The sequence below is a fragment of the Mangifera indica genome, chromosome 20 (genome assembly GCF_011075055.1).
Source record: "Mangifera indica cultivar Alphonso chromosome 20, CATAS_Mindica_2.1, whole genome shotgun sequence".
Lineage (NCBI taxonomy): Eukaryota > Viridiplantae > Streptophyta > Magnoliopsida > Sapindales > Anacardiaceae > Mangifera > Mangifera indica.
The window spans coordinates 11866885-11886463 of record NC_058156.1 but is presented as its reverse complement, the minus strand read 5'-3'; the positions used below and the strand labels follow the sequence as shown (position 1 = coordinate 11886463).

The following is a 19579-nucleotide window of genomic DNA, read 5'->3' as shown; positions in this document are numbered from 1 at the left end:
TATAAATTTGAGTTTGTTAATATAAAATCTTTAACTTCATACTCATATGACTCACCTTCTTTTTCAATTTACGAGAATCAAAGTTTCGAGCTTTTAATTGATTCATTGGCTTTATCTCATATTCTATCTCATGTTTTTTGTTTACGAATCATAATATTTAAAGCTATCAATTAACGAATGAACTTTAATAAAAAAAATTCTAAAATTTTGTTTTAAAAAATAAAAATAAAAATTCAGTTACTTCAATTAAAAAAATAATGTTTAATCCTTTGGATATAAAAAAATATATATATATATATACAATATTTCGATATACACAACAGATGGCTGATGAAGATGAGAGCTGGACGACTCTGAAACAAAGAAAGAAAGAAAAAAGCCATTTGCCAAAAAGCTGAAAAATCTTATTTCAAAAGTTAAAAAGAAAGCTGAACTTCAACCGAAAGACAAAGAAAAAGCTTCTTCTTCTTCATGTTCTCCCTCACCCTTCTTTCTTCTCTCTTTCAATCTCCAAATCTTACGTTATATTTTGATTCTTAAAGCAGTTAAATTGCTCACCATGTTAACCAATAACACTTCTTCTTCTTCCTCAATCCCTTCTTCTGCGCCATTCTCTTCCCCGGAGAATGGAACTAACAATAACAAGAGAAAAAGAAGACCAGCCGGGACTCCTGGTATGTTCATATTTCTTCTTCTGAATTATTCTTCATTTTGTATACGTTTTTCAGATCATTTTTCCGATAACTGAAATTTTCCCGGATATAGATCCGGATGCAGAAGTCATTTCTTTGTCTCCGAAAACTCTCCTGGAATCGGATCGTTACATCTGTGAGATCTGCCACCAGGGCTTTCAGCGAGACCAAAACCTGCAAATGCATAGAAGAAGGCACAAGGTTCCATGGAAGCTGCTGAAAAGAGAGACGCCAGTGGTGAGAAAGCGAGTGTTTGTGTGCCCGGAGCCAAGCTGTTTGCACCATGACCCTTGCCACGCTCTCGGCGACCTGGTGGGCATCAAGAAACACTTCAGAAGAAAACACAGCAATTTCAAGCAGTGGGTCTGTGAAAAATGTTGCAAAGGCTATGCAGTTCAGTCGGATTACAAAGCTCATCTCAAAACCTGCGGCACCAGGGGCCATTCCTGTGATTGTGGCCGTGTCTTCTCAAGGTCAAAATCAATTCAAACTTTAAATTTCCAGAGTTTTCTTTTCTTTTTTAACCGAACCTGTCCGACGATTTGGGACCCACAACCACAACAGGTTTAGTTTTATTGTAATAACTCACAATTCAATTCTAAGTAAATTTCTAGAGTCCCCAGATGCAAAAAAAACAGAACTTTGCTTTCAAAATATGTTTATCTTCATCCAAATGACTTTGTTTTTTATCCTTTTGGTACATGGAATTATGATATATAGAGTTGAGAGCTTCATTGAGCACCAAGACGCTTGCAGCAGCATGGGGCGTCTGCGGCCGCCGGAGCCACAAGCGTTGGCTTGCTTGTCGAGAACTGCTTCGAGTCCAAGCCCTTCCAGTGAGACCAATTTCACCACCTCGCCTTGGCCGAATTTGATGGTGGCTAAGTCGACAATGGAGGCCATTTTCTTGAGCTCTAGTAAAGAAGATCAAAGGGCTTTGAAAAAGAAGGAAAATTATCACAATTTGGAGCTTCAGCTTTTGACTACTTCTTCAAATTATTTTGATGATGGCAATCATTCCACTCAGTTGCAGCTCTCAATCGTTTCATCAGATTTTAGTGATCACAAAAATGAATCAAAAGATGGAGGCAAAATGGCGAACTCTCCAGGGGAAAGCACCACAAATGGGAAGAAATCGACAATGGTGGCTTCCAGGGTGAAGGAACAAGCGAGAGAAGAGCTGAGATTGGCCATGGCTGAGAAAGCTTATGCAGAAGAAGCTCGACAGGCGGCGAAGAGACAGATTGAGCTGGCTGAACAAGAGTTCGAGAATGCGAAAAGGATCAGGCAACAAGCTCAAACCCAGTTGCAGAAAGCTCAATCTTTGAAAGAACATGCAATCAAACAAATCAATTCTACAATGTTGAGAATCACTTGCCATAATTGCCGGCAACAGTACTTCCAAACAAGAATATTGCCTCGAGATCACCTTGGGAAATCCTTCGGTTTAAGTTACACGGCAACAGAAGGTGAAGTGATAAACAAAGACAACAATGGAGGAAAAACTTTACTACTACATCATCCATAAAAATTTTACTTGATATAAATCTTTGTGGGGTGTTATGAAATTCGTGTAATGTGTTATTATTGATTGATAAATTTGTTTTATAAATGAAAAGTGGTTCTGGGTTACCTTGGAAACAAGCAATAATAATGATTTAGTGGGACTATTAATAGATGTTTGGTTAACTCCATCTTAAAAATTATTCATTAAGATTAAAGAGTTTAAAATAATAAGAAACTTAATATATCATCGAACTCGGTAACCCCAATATCCGAAACTATAAGGATTATAATATATTATCATACTTTATAATCTCAATATTCAAAATTATAAATGTTATAACATATTACCATATTTCATAGTTTTAGTATCTAAAGTCAGAGGAATTCCAACATACCATCAACCCTTGCAATCCTAACACCCCAAGTCATATGAATCTTAACATACTATTATATTTCACAATCCTAACACCTACGTAGATTTTAATATACTATTATACTATACAACTTCAATACTTATATGGGTTGATTATGCAAAAACTCTTTATTAATCTTGGATGAATATTATAATATAACGTATGACATAATTACATCTAAATTATGTAATAATGAATTCAATATCAAATAATATGAATTACACCTAAAAAAACTATGGGAAGAGATTAAAAAAAAACACCACACTCATAGAAGCTTCATATAAAACTGGGACGATGGGATCCTAATAACTATTTCGATTAAATGAGGTGAGAGAAAAACTGCCACAAGTTTTGGATTATTCGTTTGGACTATATGGGGATCTTTGTTGGCTGAGGAGGTCAGAAAATATAATAAGGGGGTGACCTGTTTCACTCAGCATTAAAGAATAGTTCTGAAGCAAAATTTATCGATAACTTTCATAAATATGAATAGAGAGAGAGGGAGAGGGAGGGAGGAAGAAAGAGGGAATCAGGTATGTCTTTTTCGGCATTCAGTTTTGGTCTCCTCAAATTAATGTAAAGTTGCAAACGCCATGTTTTTCAGTGCCAAAGATGTAGGAGAGGTTAATGACAGACATGACTCTTCTCTCTCACTCCTCCATCAAAACACAAACAAACTCTCATTCGTTCACAGTCAATAAAATCTATTTTCTCTATGTAATCTTTTTCATCAGAATCAGAGCCAAGCCGCAGCAGCATCTTTCCATTTATGCACGGGCCATTCAAACCCTTTTTTTTTCATCGGGTTAGAAGTGAAATTTACCTGGGTAACTGTTGAAATATGAAAAAGCTGATAGATTGTCATTGCTGCTGGTGATGGTTGCTGAGATGTTCGAGCAAGATTGTATAATTTGAAACTGTATATTAAAATCAAATTTTTAAATAATTTAATATAATAATTATAAGATTGATTATAAAATATTATCTATTTAATATAATTAAATTAATCTTAAAATTTTTATTTAAAAAAAACATAATTATTTGATGCATATTAATGTCACGTTATTGATTGATTTAGTGCACTGATGGCAAGACTAGACAGTATTTAGATTTTTTTTTTTTTCTTTTGGTGTAATCTGTTTAATCCAAATAAATAAAAAAAAGAAAACTTTTAACTACAGTAAAAAATCCGACTCATAAAAAACAACATGAAAAAAGGGCCACGGGAATCAGAAGCTTTTAAAGCCTTTTTCTTTGCCGTAGCTTTTGTAATTCTGGGAGCATGTGAACTTACCATTGATTACTATTCCTACTCCCCCTACGTGCCTTTTAAAAATTTATTAATTATTTATTATTATATAGAGAATCCGAATAATCTATACAAGAAATCCCAAAATATTTATTAATATGATGAAAACTTAAAAAATAATAATAAATTTATTATTAATTTTATGAGAAAACAAAAAGATAATGTGGAAAATCTAAATTTATTAATTATTTATTTTTGTTTTTATAAAAAGAACAAAAATTAATATAAAAAATCTAAAAGATATAATAAAAATAAAAATATATATATAATTAACAAATTAATCTGTCAAAAACTTATTAATTATTTTGAATTAAAAATAAAATAATATTTAATTAAATAATAATATATTATTTAAATACAAAATTAAATATTCAAAATTAAATATTCCTATCCTTACCCAACAAAATAAATAGCATCCAGAACCAAATAATAATAATTTTAAAAAAGGTACGGAAATTGACAGCTCTTGGACTAGAGCCATCACTTGATCTGCATGGCTTAGCATGATAACATACAGCTGAAAGAGCATTATTAATCCTGCTTTTGCAAGTCAACGGCTCCTGATTCATTCACTATTCATCACCGTCATCATCATCAGCAGCAGCATCCCATGCAACCTTCATCATGAATCTAACTTGCCATCCTTCTCTTTCTTCACTTTTTTGTATGCAAAGTAAATAGATAGACGGAAAAGGTCCGCTTGTCAAAGTTATTTTTGTCATTCAATATCCATTAAAAATATATATATAATTATATACGTATATTTTTTAATATTTAAACAGATATATAGATAATATATTATTATACGATTAAATAATTTTAAATTAATAATAAAATAATATTTAATCATATAATGATATATCATATATATACTAATTTATATACATGTAACATTATAATGTTAGATACCCATATTTATTGTACTACTGGGATCAAGTGTATCAGATTTATATATATATAGTAAATATGTACATATAATGATTAAATCAATGCATATGCACTTAGAAATTTTTTCTAATGCCACCTTATTAATTATAATTTTTATTTTAAAAAATTAGATAATTTAGTAGTTCAACGATAATTTATAAATGAATTTAACTAATTGAGAAATATAAAACTTTACATATTATAATCTAAGCAAACTACGTCAATATAGGTGTTAAGGTGTTTAAACTTTTGATAAGGGTCTCCGCTTCGAAATGTACAACTTTTTCCATTGAATGTCATTATTTAATAAGGTTTTAGGAACCTTCGATGTTAATAATTTCATAAACTTTATGGATCCAGAAAACATGACATTTCGGATATTTTTAGAATTTTAATTTAATTTATTTTATATTTTATATTTTATATATAGATTTTGAGATCTCAATATAGGTGTTATAGATTTTAGACTTTTGATGAGAGTCTTTTCTCTGAAAACACACAACTTTACTCATTAAAAATTATAATTTATCAGAAAATTAATAATTTTAATGTAGATAATTTCATAAGTTTTATAAATTAAAAAACACGACCCTCCAAACATTTTTGTAATCTTAATTTAATTTAATATTTTATAAGTATATATAGATTTTTCTGATTAGGTCCAGACTGAAATGTCTCAGAACAATGATTAAGGAGATGTATATACACTTCCTGACAAAAGATTCCCTCAGGTCGGATTCGCTACAGGCCGAAATGGGGTTGTTATAGGTCTAATTGAATAACAAGAAATGGTGATTACAATGTGAGAAGCCAATGGGTTTTTGCAGGGCCCGACGGGCCTAATGTTTGAGAGCTTTCGCCATTTTATTCTTCATCTTCTTCACTCCGCAGGGGCCTTTGGTACCTTCTTCTATAATTATGTCTAATTTGACAAAAATTTTGTACTTCTTTTTTCAAATTTTATTATGCCATGTTCTGGCTACATTGTCGTTAGTCATCACCTCACCAACAAATAATATATAGGCAATTTTACGTATTGAGGAAGATAGGGTACAATAATGATTAATTAAGAATGTATGTGAGAAATGGACACATACATTCTTCGATGTTTCAATAATTGAAAAACTATGTCAACAGATATGTTATTGATCTATAAGAAAAGTATTTCAATAGAGTTTATGTCATAAAGGAGGGTTGGATTCAACTTCGATTGTGTGGTTTGTAGATGTTTCACTTTCAAACTAATTCACGTAAATTTTTTCTTCAATGTTCCTACCTCTGTGGCGGTCTTTTATAATGATAGGATAAAAAGTTGGACTTACATGGAGATATTGCATCTAAGCAAATTGAATTCAAATATGATTCTCAAGATTTATTCACATTCTAATTATACTAATAACACAAAAATTGCATTGACAATATGATCCCGATTTGATAAGAAACGATTCTTTCTTTTATAGATACGGGACAAAATTGGTGAAGATCATCCAATAAAAACATAAAACAATGAAATAAAACATGTCAATATGTACCTAGATATGCAAAAGATGGTGACAAGAAAATTTTTATTGTTGTGACAAGTAAAAAAATTAATCTTTACGACGGCATTCTGTTCTTAACTTGAAACCCTGAATCCTGCATAGATCAATGTTCCTAAACTACAAACAGTGAAGAGAACATATTCGCATACATTCTGAAAAGGTACAATTCGAAGAACATTCTACATGCCTGAGAAAATTCAAAGATCATAAACTGCCTCTGAAAACTCATCAGATAGCTAGATACAAATATCTAGACAAGAGAAACATGCAGAATACAAGGGTATACCAGTATTTGGATCCAAGAATTGCATCTACCTAATGGTGACGAACTTATTCGTACCATGTTTAGCCCAATTAGTCTTCAAATCGATAGGATTAGAAAAGTCGTAACCCTCAGCTGCGAGTTTCTCCAGAACCTTCTTAAAAGCTCCTAAACTCATTTTTCTCCCAGCTATCCTCGCTCCTCGCCTTTTGGTACTCATTGGCAAGGGATACAATGACAATGCTGTTGTACAACATGCAGATTGCCACCCGCCACAGCCCCAGCGGTAACACTGCTGAGGCATTCCAGTACAAGAGCAAAACGGTATGGGAATACTAGAAATGTCCATATCAACCCCATTTATCACAATTTCTGCTGGTTTCCTTTTCAACCTTGCTCGTTGAGCCGCAGAACCATTCTCTGCTTTCGACACTTGAGGGACTTGCTTAGCTTTTTTTGGAGATTTTGGCACCTTGGGGCTCTGTTTTTTCCTAGTAGTGCCACTATCCTTTTCACAAACTGCATCTTCTACTTGACCAACCATCTCATCCCTACACTTGGTTACTTGATCAATCTGCATACAATGATCCGTAGACATCTCCGGCACAATGCCAAAATCCAAATTTCCAGGCAACACATTGACAAGCCATTCCCTCTGGCTAATCCAAACATCCCTCAAATACTCCATGGAGTACATGTCCCTCTCATCAAACCCTCCGGTGGCACTCGCCATTACTGCACCAGCATTTCGAGCAGGAACAAGAGACTTATCAGGCATACCCAGTGGCAAAAACTGTCCAACCATATGACTTTTAAAGGAGGTAGTTGGCTCATAGTAACCCCAACTGCTAATATCCAAACTATCATCTCCTTCCATTATCTAAAAATAAAAATACAAACCCACAAAACTGCAAATACAAATCCAACTTTATCAAAATTTCACACAGTCCATCTACAAAACCTCCTTCACCTAACAAACTCAGAAACAAAATACACAAAACAGCAAAAGAAACTCATATATTGAAGCTCTAGCAGAAAGAAATCAACAATATTAGTGAAAAAAACATTAAATCTAAAATACCCACAAATTTTTTTTTCAACTAAAATCCATCTAGGTTACAGATACAAGATAAAAAACACAAAATCTACTATAACACAATAACAAATATTAAAGATTTGAGTCAAGAGACTCCAGAATGTAGAAGGTTAAGAAGCTTACTGTTTCAAGACTCTTCCTCGGTTGGAGTCGGAGTGGCGAGGCACAGAAGTGCTATTTTGTTAATTTTCAATATATAATAAAATAAAATACTTATACTGTTATACATGTAGTGCTGTAAATCCCTCTGGTGATGCTCTTAAAACAATATTTTTTTCTCCATTATAAGAGTTTATTCCCATCCCAATTCCCAAGAATGAAAATTTATTCGATCCTTTATTTTGAATTTTGTTTTATTATCATCCATTGATGTCAATATTGATTTCTAGTCAGACAAAAGTCACGAGAGAATCTTGGTCAGTTTGTTACGGCCATAAAATTTGGATCTTTTCATCCGCTCTCTGTCCGTCTCCAGTTTTTTCCTTTGTCATATTATAATCTGTCAATCTTTTTCAAAATGTTTTTGGAACGACTCAATACACAAAACTGGAACACCACCGTTAGGAGAGGAATCTAGCTAAAAATTAAAAATCCTTATGAACATTTCTAATTAGGTTTCTTATTTATTTTTATAATTACAAGATATAAGATATATAATGACATATTTATATAAGAATTTAAAACAACGTCAATACAAATGAATTCCATAAGGGTTCTGCCCCTTAACCTCCATTGTAGGGGCTTTACCTTTGATGACTTCTAACCAATACTATAATGACGTTATTCATGTATAATCAAATTCTACACTTTAATAAAGAATTTTATCACAAAATATTAATAGTTTAGTATAAGTTTTATACATTAGATAGTATGGTTGAAAAATAATATTTAATCATATAATAATACATCATCTATATACTTAAATTATGTGTCAAAAATATATTAATGTATTATAACATGAAAATTTATTCTTAAAATAAAAAATTTTGTTAGTGAGCTCAAAGAACCCAATGTGTATTGATGATTTGAATTTTTTTTTTTTGAAAGAACTATTAATTGTTGCAGCCCATATGGATAATGGACACAATTTTGGATTTTGATAAGGATTCTTCATCAATTTTTTTTGTAATTTTCTTTTACTTTGAGGTTTTTTATTTTAAAAAAATAAAATTTGAGGGCACCTAGAGTTTGTGGTCACATAAAATTAAAGGTAACAATAGTGACTTGACATTGGAAAGAAGCAAAGGGCCATAAAAGGGTTAGTGCATTTCCCCGACATATCAAGTGAACAGCCAGCAAACTTCTGCTGCCCATTTCCCCACCTAACCTCACGCCACTATTTCTTCCCTCCCATGCCAACCCCTTTCTTCTATTATCTTTTTTACGATGATATATCATTATGTTATTGAATAATTTTGAATTATAATAAATTATATGTCAACCAATAAACTTTTGTCATTGTGTTTGTACTATTTTTGTATATTAAAAGATGATATATCATTATATAATTGATTGATTTTAAATTAAATATAAAATATCATTTAATCACAAAATGATATATTATCGTTAATATATAAATTGATATTATTATTAGTACATATAATATTACTTTATTACAAAATGTTTAAGAGTTAAAATTTTGATTGTATCAATGTAAATTCCCCACCTAACATCACAATTTATTCTTACACTGATTTATCTTTATTTTACATCAGTCATTTATTATATATTCATTTTATCACGGGTCATTGAAACATGTGTTTGTATCTCATATGCTTAAGATGTTGGAAAATTTTTAAATGTGGGCCAACATTATAAATGAATATACCAATGAAAGTTTACGGATGTGTTAAATGTGATCATTCAAGACTACCCACTACACTTAATTGTCAAAGTAGTGGATTCTAGGGTTTATTAGAACTTTTGATACGAGAGTTTAATAATATATTATATATTAACTAGGTTTCCTTTGTAAACCTAATATAATAACATTACTATTGAAAGTCATCACTCATTAAAATTTAAGAAGAGGAAGATTTGGTCATCGCATCGTAAAAATTTAGGAACTCTAGCTATTCAAAAGGCATGACACATCAAGTATTATGGTAACCCTAAATTTATTTAATTTGGTATTTTATAGTATGTGTGATCATCTTATAAATTTGTTTTGCTCATATAAATTTACCTTATATATAAGATAGTTAAAAAGTCAACCTGTATTTATATCATACATGTTAAAATCATTAACAAAACAATATTATATGCACAAATTATAGACATTAACAAATATAAATAAACTTTACAAGAGTTAGACTGTCTCTTTAAAGAGAATCAATCACATCGAATAAGTTAAATTTTATATTCAAGAATTGACCCTATAATTATTAAATCAGATAAATTAAGAGTTTTATTTTAATATAGTGTTTGAGAAACTTAAATCCAAAATCTTCACCTTAGAAGCCATCCCTTGGGGTTGAAGGGTTTCATCTTTGCATCATATTTGAACCAAGAAAATTATAATTTGAAGTGTGATAGACCTAAGATTCCTCTGAATGAGCAGTGCATTCCCAATTATGAAATTCCGAAAGACTTCAAATTTTCTCTATTCCCAAAGGCAATTATTGAATCAACGCCCCATACTCTTCAGGGGTCCCCCCTACAGCTTTAAATTCGTCTTTGACATTATTATTATTTAGTACCCTTCAACCCTTTACTTCTTTTTTTTTTTTTTTTCTGATTTGCAAATAAGGTGTTCTCTATTTATTATTTATTTTGTTATTCAAAAAAACTTTTTTCCAAACAAACTAGTGCATACCATTTTGTAGGTTTGGTCAATGACTAGTGAAGAGATGTTATATAAGTATATAGTTTACAATAAAACACAAATAACGTATTATCTTATTTAGAAGTTATGATAGAAAAATATGAATCATTATTTCATAATTTCTATAATTTTTTTAATATTGAATAACGGTTTTTTATTATTTTAAAACTAGCTTTCATAATTAAACAAATTATTTATTTAATTTTATTTGCAAAAAAAATATTAGATAAATAAGGAAAAAAATTATTTAATGGATATATATATATAGTTAAAATCTATATATTCATGATAAAATGTTGAAATAAAATTGTTAGGTAATGTCTATTCAATCGCGATTTTAATGATTCAAACATTTATATCAATAAGAATACTTATATAGATTTGAAAAAAGAGATTATACAAACTAATCTCCCCAACTTTTTAAATTTTATCAAAAGTTCTTGTTGAAAATATGAAAATTGCTAAACACCTTCCTTATAAAAAAAATTATCGAAATTTCATCATTCATATATATATATATACACACGCGCAGACACTCGGGGGCACACATAAATATAGATATATATACGTTCATTTTCTCTAATAAAACATATTTGAATATAAATCAATTTTAGTTCAATTTAAATTTAAAAAATTCAACTCAAATTGAGCTCACAATGAAATTATCATAGGAAATTGTTAGAAAACACTAGAAAAAAAAATTAAATGGTTGAAGATTAAGGAAAAAAATTATTAAAAAAAAGTCAAAAAATTATGGAAAAAGAAAGAAAATCATCAAAAAAATATAAAAAATGGTCAAAAAAGAAAAATTTACAGTATTAAAATAATTAAGTTGAAATTATCTTAATTCGAGTTTGATTCATTAAAGTAAAAATTACATTGATTTGACTCAAATTTAGACTAATTTTAAATGTTTTATATGATTTTCATTGTTGAAAATAAAGAGAATGCAAAATTCAAAGTGGACGTGACATGTTCCCAGCTTGTCGTGGAGTTTGTGGTGAAAGAATTTGATATCTACTAAAAAATCCCTAACATTTTTAATTGCAAAATGCCATCCCATTCTTCGTAATATTGTTTTTTCATACCATATTTTAAAGTCCCCAACAACAACAACAACATCAACAACTCATTTATTGTGATGTCGATTTCATAATATTATCTAGAAATTTAACAAATCATTTACCTAAGCATGAGTTTGATCTGAATCGAATCTATACAAAGTTCAATTTGAGATCGGTGTATTAAAACTCGAACTTGATTAAAAAACAGTTCTACTTTAGATTCAATTTGAATCAACTTCGAATAAGGTCTAATTTGAATTGATTTAAATCTAAAAAACTAACGTGAAATCAAGTTGAGATTAATGAATTAAGACTTAAATTCAATTTGAAAATAATTTAACTTTGATTTAATTCAAATTGACTCAATACAAATATTCAAATATATTCAAATTCGATTCGTTTATATAAAAAAAAAAAAAAAACCTAATTCTTGAGCTCAAACCCAACTCACTCAATACGAATATTACTTGTTCGAAGAATACTAACCCTCAAATTGTGATCAAAATTTGAACAATAACCCTAAACCTTACATTTTACCCTCTCATAATAACATTATGGTAAACACTCCCCCCCTACAAATTGGCTTTGCCCATTGACAATCTACAAAGGGTAACAACACCTTGGACTACCCCAATTATTGTGTTTTATATGAAAATGAACTCTTGGATTTTTTTATCAAAAAACTCGGATTCTCCTATTTTCCTATAAAAAAAATTAACTTTTTATTATTTTTTATTAAAGCTACTAAATAAAGATAATTATAATTATTTATTTATTTTATTTTAGAATTAAAGTGATTAGTTTGATCACTTCAATATAAAATAATGAAAATTTAGTCTCTCTAATAGACAAATTTAAAAGTTTGGTTCCTCTAATAAGAAATTTTGAAAGTTCAACCACTTAAAAAAAATAAAAATAAAAATAAAGTTTAGTTTGTTCAATAAAAAAAAGTGATAGTTCAATACATTTAAATATTGTTATTTATTTAAAAGTGAATACGATATGAACAAAGTTCAAACATTTCTTGACTTAAGCTCAACTTAGTTCCGAAGTTTGAAGTTTAAAACTTGATTTGAGTTCATGATTTAAATTTTTAATTTGAATTTATGACTTATTAACAAAACAAAGTTATTTTATCTAATAATATATTATTATGTAAAACAATATCGTTTTATCTTGACATGATTCAAATCGAACAATGAATTAAATTTGAATCGAATTGAGGCATTATTGAACTAACAAGTCACACCGAATCAAATTTAGCTCTAGTTCAATTTAGTTTTAAAAAAGACCCTCTCAGGGTCTCAACTTGAGTTTGATATTAATATATTCAAGTCATGCTAAGTTGGTTTTCGAGATCAAATCAACTCCGTTCAAATCCAACTTTAAATTCTCATTATGCAAACACTCTCTCTCTCTCCCCCCTTTTCTGTATATGTAATTTGAGCATGTAAATATCAAATGAAAGGATAAAAGGAAAATAAACCTTCACCCTTCAAATATGGACACTTGAAAACAATCTTACACACAAAGAAAGAGAAAAACAAAGAGAGAGAGAGAGAGAGAGAGGGAGGAAGATGGAGAAAGATCAGCACAATTACAGAGAGTGTTTAAGGAACCATGCAGCGAGTCTCGGCAGCTACGCCACGGACGGCTGCGGCGAGTTCACGCTGGACGACTCATCTCCCACTTCTCTAAACTGCGCTGCATGTGGATGCCACCGCAACTTCCACCGCAAGCTCAGCTACACCCGCAGCGACGCCGTCAACGCCTCAATGGAGATAATGGAGTACACTGAAGGCGGGGCCCGGAGGCCACAGATGGTGGTGGGGTCGCCGGAGACGGCCGAGAGGAGTGTGAAAAAGAGGTTCAGGACCAAGTTTAGCCCGGAACAGAAGGAGAAAATGCTGGAGTTTGCGGAAAAGTTGGGGTGGAAATTGCAAAGAAAAGATGAAGAAGATGAAGTTGAGAAATTTTGCAGAGGAGTTGGAGTGAGCAGACAGGTCTTTAAAGTGTGGATGCATAATCATAAGAACGCTTCTTCTTCTTCTTCAGCTTCAACTGGAAATGCTTCTTCCCTTACTACGGATCGGTAGAGGGCAAATTGGAGATTTTCTTTTTGTGTGTGCAATTTCTTATTTTTTTTAATTTCCACTTAATTCTTTCTTTTTTTTTTTTTTTTTGGTTCTTGTATGAGTATCTTGGTGTATCTGTTTAACAAGAAAATTTTAGAAAATAATAATTAGTGTTTTTTATTTTCTTTTTGATCTTGTTATGAATGTTGTTCATATATATTGAGAGATAAGCTTAATGTGATTTGCTTTTGCAATTTAGAGATTGAAGAACCCTTTTAGATTTATGTAAGTTAGGATTTAAGCCTAGTATCACCTAATTAAAGTTTTACTCAAACTCAGTTCGAATCCATAACAGTCAGTTTAAGAATACATCTGATTCATTCGAAAAAAAGAATCATCTAAATTTAAAACAACTGATTTGAGATCAAATTTAACTCATTTGAATTAACATAAAAAAGAAATCTAAAAAAAAGAAAGAATTGTTAAAATCTAAAAAATCCAAAAAATAGGTAAACTCTAACTCAAATTGAGCATGTAAAAACTTATATTATCAAAGTTTATTATTTGTGGTTTTTTTTCTCCTAAGATATATAGGGTTTTCTAGGGATTTTAGTTTTGAGTTGGGATTTACAAGGGGATTTCTAGTGTTTTTTATGGCATTGGAAAAACTTACATAATAGGATTAAAAAAATGTGTGAACATACAATACAATTAACCTGCGTTGTCACTCCTAAATTTACCATAAACGATCTTCAATGTAAAATATGAGATTTAAATCCCATATAAAAGAACATGAGTTTCTGAAACGAGATCCATATAGTTTTCAACTTTTTAATTTGAACAACTAGCTTTTAGGTGTGATTTTCCTAAAGTTCACAAACAAGGAGTTGTGTTTTTTTCTTCTTCTCAGTGTGTCTTGAAAGCTTTTCGTGGTTTGTACTCTCGTGTTTCCACTGAAGAAGGAAAGAGGGAGGAGGATAATTTGGTTATAATTTCTTTTTAAGTACACATAGTATCACTCCTTATTAAGAAAACAATTAAATTACTAAATCACATAAAGCCAAATCAACATTAATACCTATTTTGTTAGTATATACAATATTTCTTAAGAATACACATGGGTTCGTCTTTGGACCAGCCCTTATAGGTCAATCATGGCTAGTGTCAAGTCACAAACATCCAGCACAATTGGCAACCCCACACAACAAAAATGAATACATTGGGACAACCAGAGGCAGAAATTATGATCCAACTTGTCGAGAAAGAAAAAAGAGCTTTGAAATCAATCAAACCATGTGATATGTTTTCTAAACATATTGGGAAATATTCAGACTTGACTCCTGGACTCCTAACACCACATCTATGGATGTTCCATATGACTGGAACAAAACCGTTAATTGCAACTTAATTGTCGAAAAACTTATGTTGAGAACTTTCCCATGTAAAATTCAACCATAGATTCTAGATGGTAATAACAGCCTAAGCTAAGGAAGTTAAGCTCATAGAGTCAAAGACATTGCATATCATAGGGCATGTTATTCAGAGATGCAAATATGATCAATCAGGTAGAGCCCTACCAGATCTAGACTTTCACGGCATCAACATTCACATAATATTGAAATACATGAAACTGAGTATCAAAACAGGAACCATAATTTTGAAATGTGAACAAACTATAGGAAACAGACGAAGATAAACAAAAATGAAGAAACAGCTAAATATTCATCGTAATGCAAGTTAATAAAACTACACTCCAAATCAACAAGCATAGCAACTAATAAATCCAAAGGGAAACATTCGAAACTATCCATAACTTTATGTTGTGTTCAACCCAATGAAATTGCAATCACTTTGCAAGCATCATCCTAACAAACTCATCATAATTCACCTGACCATCACCGTCAACATCCGCTTCTTGGATCATCTCCTTGACTTCTTCATCTGTCAACTTCTCTCCAAGATTTGCCATGACATGTCGAAGCTGCACAATTTTGAAGTCACAAGAACCATTAAGACTGGTAAATGAATCCAAAACAGGTATTTTGTTCTTAAACCTGAATGCATTCAGGCACAGATACAAAAGGAATTATGTCTCATTTTCAGTTCAATCATATTACAATCGATTTCTTCCTTCAGTCTTAATTTTTTTTCTTTTGGTTCTGTATGAATTACAGTGTATTGTCTAGATTGCTTCTTCTTACTCATAACATACCTCTGCAGCAGAAATGAAACCATTTTGATCTTTATCAAAAACCTTGAAGGCTTCTTTCAGTTCCTCCTCAGAATCAGTATCCTTCAGAAAAATAAACACAATAATACATAATTACAACGCTTTACTTGCCCAGACATGATGAAAATTTCAACCAAAAAATTACAGCTACTACAGCCCAAAAGTTAAACACACTTAACTATAGAATTTTAATTGAGAAAAAAATATTTCTCAAGAAAAGATTCTGCATAAATATTTGCAATTATTGTGGACAGGCATCAACCACAGGGATAAGTAAACATTGTGATGCAATTGCAGAGCATCATAGAAGGCACTTAAGATTAAGGAATTTTCTAGCCAGAAGTGCCATCATTTTGGACCTCCGCATTTTCAAATTTGGTTTCCAAAGAGTAAACATGTTATTCAGTGACAATATGAATACTGTACCAGGGGACCATTTAAAGCATAGTTAGTTTATTTTGTAAGACAAAAACTGATAAATACACCAACTTACAGACATCATTAATCAATTGACATTACTCACTAGGAGAGTGTGTATTTTTCTTCACAATGCTCCAGGACCAATTCAATGAACTTTGGTTTATCATGCACAAACACACATTATACGTAACCAAAATGTAGAAATATTTCAACATAAAAAGAACATCAGTGCATAAATGTGTTAACATCACACCAAAATAATTTTGTTTCTTTTTTCAATTAAGCACGACTTCATAACAAGTTGACTTTCAATGTTAATCAAAATGACCCACAATTAAAGTGTTCTGGTAACATTATAAGATTAGCAACATAGTATAATCCAATAAATGTAATTCAAATTAAGGGTAAAATGGTAAAGGGGAATGTTGTTGACAATAATTCTCAAAACAGTTACAAAATAGCACACGGACATTGATGAATGTAAAATAACTGAAAAAAGAACATCACAACATTCATCCAAAACAAGGAAGCCTCAAAGATTAAATAACTGGAACCATGACAGCATACAGAGAGAAGGATCAAAAACAACTCCACTACCAATTTTTCATGACCCCTTTTACAGTTCCTTAACATGAGCTCTCTCACCTTTAATTTGCGTGCCATCAAATTCAAGAATTCAGGGAAATCAATTGTGCCATTCTGATCAGCATCCACTTCACTGATCATATCCAGGAGTTCAGCTTCAGTTGGATTCTGTCCCAGAGATCTCATCACCGTTCCCAGCTCCTTGGTAGTGATACAGCCTATACAAACATATCATAACTTAGAAACAAATCATTCCTTCACCATCTCCAACAAGTGAGCTATCAAAAAAGCAGTCAATAATCCATATTCTTACAATTTAAACATGCTATTAAATAATATGTAAAACTTCCAAATTAAAACATCAGAATTTTTAGCTTTTTTTTTTAAAAAAAACTGAGACATAAATTCCCAAACCAGAACTCTCTACACCTTTTGATTAAGATAAAGAAACAATTCCTGATCCGCATCCAGATTTAACTTACCTAGATGAATTCTAGAATCATTTCATTCTTCTGTGTTCTTAACCATTAAAAAACAAAATGTGAACACACTTTCCATGCTGTGAAGATTCAGTAATTTTAAAAGTACAAATTAAATTCGAACTACATGTCTCATTGCATCAAGCATAGGATTTAATAACAAAAAGAAAAATGAAAAATACGAAAACAAGAAGGTCCAGCAGTTCAAAATATACAAACTACATATGTTGTGATGAGCGTAGAATTTACACATGTTAAGTATAGTAATCGAATCTTGTATTATATTATACTGTGTATCGAAAATATAATTTTCTATATTCAGTAACCATTTTATACACCTTATAATATGTATCAAAAATATAATATGTATTGGATGATAAGATGCACATGGTGTATCTTAATATACTAATAACCATGATTTTAAGCATCAAGTACATGTTTCATTGAGCCTAAAACTTAAAAAAACAAAAGGACAGATGAAAAATCGAACACAAGAAGATCCAGCAATATGAATATACGAACTCGTAGAGATCCGGTGATACTAAAAGTACGAAGCAGGTGTCTGCCTCATGCCGCGGTGAAGCGAGAATTTATATAACAAAGGAAATGAAGAAAATATACCATCGCCGTCTCTGTCGAAGAGGCTGAAGGCTTCTTTGAACTCGGCGATCTGTTCCTCGGTTAATTGCTCGGTCATCATCTTCGTCTTCGTTTAAGTTTCTTCAGAGTCTGTGAAAGAAAATTGAAAAAATCTGTTAGGCAGAGCTTAGAGCGCAAAAAATTGTGGTGTTGTCCCCACGACTCTTATACAAGTTGCTCGCTTCGTCTTCGAGTAAAGGTCAGATTCTTTTGTGAGATCTGACGGTAAGAACGTGCTGACCCAAAATATTAAACGGTGATTCAATGACCCATCACGGAGTCCCGTTCTAGTCCAAGGTTAAAATTGGAATTTCAGAAACTGTGACAACCTTTTTTCAAATATTAATTTTAATATTTTATTTATTTTTATGCACAAAATGACGTATTAGGGTTTGAATTTTGACCAGCTTGCAAAACTTCATGTCAATTTCTTCGACTAAAAGCAGACCATTCTCACAAGAGCCGTAGTAGCCAAGCCAAGTCGTGTGATGAGATTCAGGCTCAGTTGATTGGATCTATGTCAAATTCCAGCTCAAGATTGATAAGCTTGGGGATTGGAGGTTTGACTTTGAGATATAACCGATTTATCTAAGTTTGACTCAAAAATTATAATTAAACCTTATAATTTGTATGTTAATCTATTACCCCTTTTTATTTTAAATAAATAATAAAATCTTAAAGGATTTAAATGTAAAATTTAAATTTTGTAAAGATTTATTATTTATAATAAGTTCGAGTTCGATGTAACAATAATTTAATCGAGTTTTACTTGATACAAACAGTAATTTAACCATTTTATTATATTCTTATTCATTTGATCATTTTCATTGTTATGTTTTTTTTTATTTAGGTAGTTGTTATTATTTATAGTGGTGGTTATTGTATTTTAGAGTTTTCTTTTTGGTTGTCAAATTGACATATTTTATACAATTGGCAAGCTAAGCGAGATTTGCTAGCCATTAGAATCCAATGAATATGCTCTTTACTTAGTTTATAGGGGTCTTTTTGAAATTTAATTACAGCTAATACCCTAGAAGGGGTAATGAAATGTTGCTCATCATAAGCAAGGGTTATGTGTAATTTGAATAATACGCTAAAAGTAATTAAATTTTTATAGAGCTTAGTGGGGGTTCCATATTTTCACAAAAAATAATACACTAAGGGGATAAATGACGTTTATTAAACATATGGGGGTTATATGATTTTTTCCAATCATAATATGCTAGGGGATATTTGAAATTTTAATAACATAATAAGTCATAGGTAAGCATTTAAAATTTTATTGAAAGGTCAAACGATGAGAGGAAACATGAACTAAATTAAATCTGTTGGTTATAAGTGTGATTCAAGTCAAGTCAACTTAGACTTGAATTTACATTCAACACGCACAAAATTGAATTTAAGTTTGTATTATAACTTAATAACTCAGTTTGAATTTGATTTATTTATCTTTCTGATTATATTGTTTACTCTTTAATCAAAATTATTCATTCCGACAGTATAATCGTCATTAAATT

General features: G+C 30.9%; 4 protein-coding genes across 6 annotated transcripts; 2 read left to right on the top strand and 2 right to left on the bottom strand.

Annotated features, from left to right (window-relative positions):
* Positions 1-337: 337 nt before the first annotated feature.
* Positions 338-2377, top strand: LOC123204157 (zinc finger protein SHOOT GRAVITROPISM 5-like). Its single transcript, XM_044620739.1, has 3 exons — positions 338-674; positions 766-1165; positions 1413-2377. Exons 1-3 carry the CDS (start codon positions 560-562, stop codon positions 2218-2220), a joined length of 1323 nt encoding a protein of 440 aa, XP_044476674.1. The 5' UTR covers positions 338-559; the 3' UTR covers positions 2221-2377.
* Positions 2378-6515: 4138 nt separating this feature from the next.
* LOC123204458 (protein BASIC PENTACYSTEINE3-like) lies at positions 6516-8145 on the bottom strand. 3 transcript variants are annotated; one of them, XM_044621123.1, is made up of 2 exons: positions 7870-8145; positions 6516-7620 (listed from the first exon to the last, which is right to left on the bottom strand). In XM_044621123.1, the coding sequence occupies exon 2, from the start codon at positions 7525-7527 to the stop codon at positions 6700-6702; it is 828 nt and encodes a 275-aa protein (XP_044477058.1). In that variant the 5' UTR covers positions 7528-7620; positions 7870-8145; the 3' UTR covers positions 6516-6699. The 3 variants fall into 3 exon arrangements, with proteins under 3 accessions (XP_044477058.1, XP_044477057.1, XP_044477059.1); XM_044621122.1 differs by having other exon boundaries at positions 6516-7558; positions 7870-8141; XM_044621124.1 differs by having other exon boundaries at positions 6516-7385; positions 7870-8139.
* A 4916-nt stretch (positions 8146-13061) lies between these two features.
* LOC123204460 (zinc-finger homeodomain protein 10-like) lies at positions 13062-13889 on the top strand. Its single transcript, XM_044621125.1, has one exon. The coding sequence runs from the start codon at positions 13212-13214 to the stop codon at positions 13728-13730; it is 519 nt and encodes a 172-aa protein (XP_044477060.1). The 5' UTR covers positions 13062-13211; the 3' UTR covers positions 13731-13889.
* Positions 13890-15304: 1415 nt separating this feature from the next.
* Positions 15305-18255, bottom strand: LOC123204461 (calmodulin-like). The gene is made up of 4 exons (XM_044621128.1): positions 18045-18255; positions 17005-17162; positions 15922-16002; positions 15305-15690 (listed from the first exon to the last, which is right to left on the bottom strand). The coding sequence occupies exons 1-4, from the start codon at positions 18121-18123 to the stop codon at positions 15556-15558; spliced, it is 453 nt and encodes a 150-aa protein (XP_044477063.1). The 5' UTR covers positions 18124-18255; the 3' UTR covers positions 15305-15555.
* Between the last annotated feature and the right edge of the window lie 1324 nt (positions 18256-19579).

Coding starts and splice junctions, on each gene's coding strand:
- LOC123204157 (XM_044620739.1), top strand. CDS start 560: ATGTTAACCAATAACACTTCTTCTTCTTCCTCAATCCCTTCTTCTGCG. Junction 675..765: donor AAGACCAGCCGGGACTCCTG/GTATGTTCATAT, acceptor TCCCGGATATAG/ATCCGGATGCAGAAGTCATT. Junction 1,166..1,412: donor TGTGGCCGTGTCTTCTCAAG/GTCAAAATCAAT, acceptor TATGATATATAG/AGTTGAGAGCTTCATTGAGC.
- LOC123204458 (XM_044621123.1), bottom strand. CDS start 7,527: ATGGAAGGAGATGATAGTTTGGATATTAGCAGTTGGGGTTACTATGAG.
- LOC123204460 (XM_044621125.1), top strand. CDS start 13,212: ATGGAGAAAGATCAGCACAATTACAGAGAGTGTTTAAGGAACCATGCA.
- LOC123204461 (XM_044621128.1), bottom strand. CDS start 18,123: ATGATGACCGAGCAATTAACCGAGGAACAGATCGCCGAGTTCAAAGAA. Junction 17,163..18,044: donor CTTCGACAGAGACGGCGATG/GTATATTTTCTT, acceptor ATGTTTGTATAG/GCTGTATCACTACCAAGGAG. Junction 15,691..15,921: donor GTTTCATTTCTGCTGCAGAG/GTATGTTATGAG, acceptor AAAATTGTGCAG/CTTCGACATGTCATGGCAAA.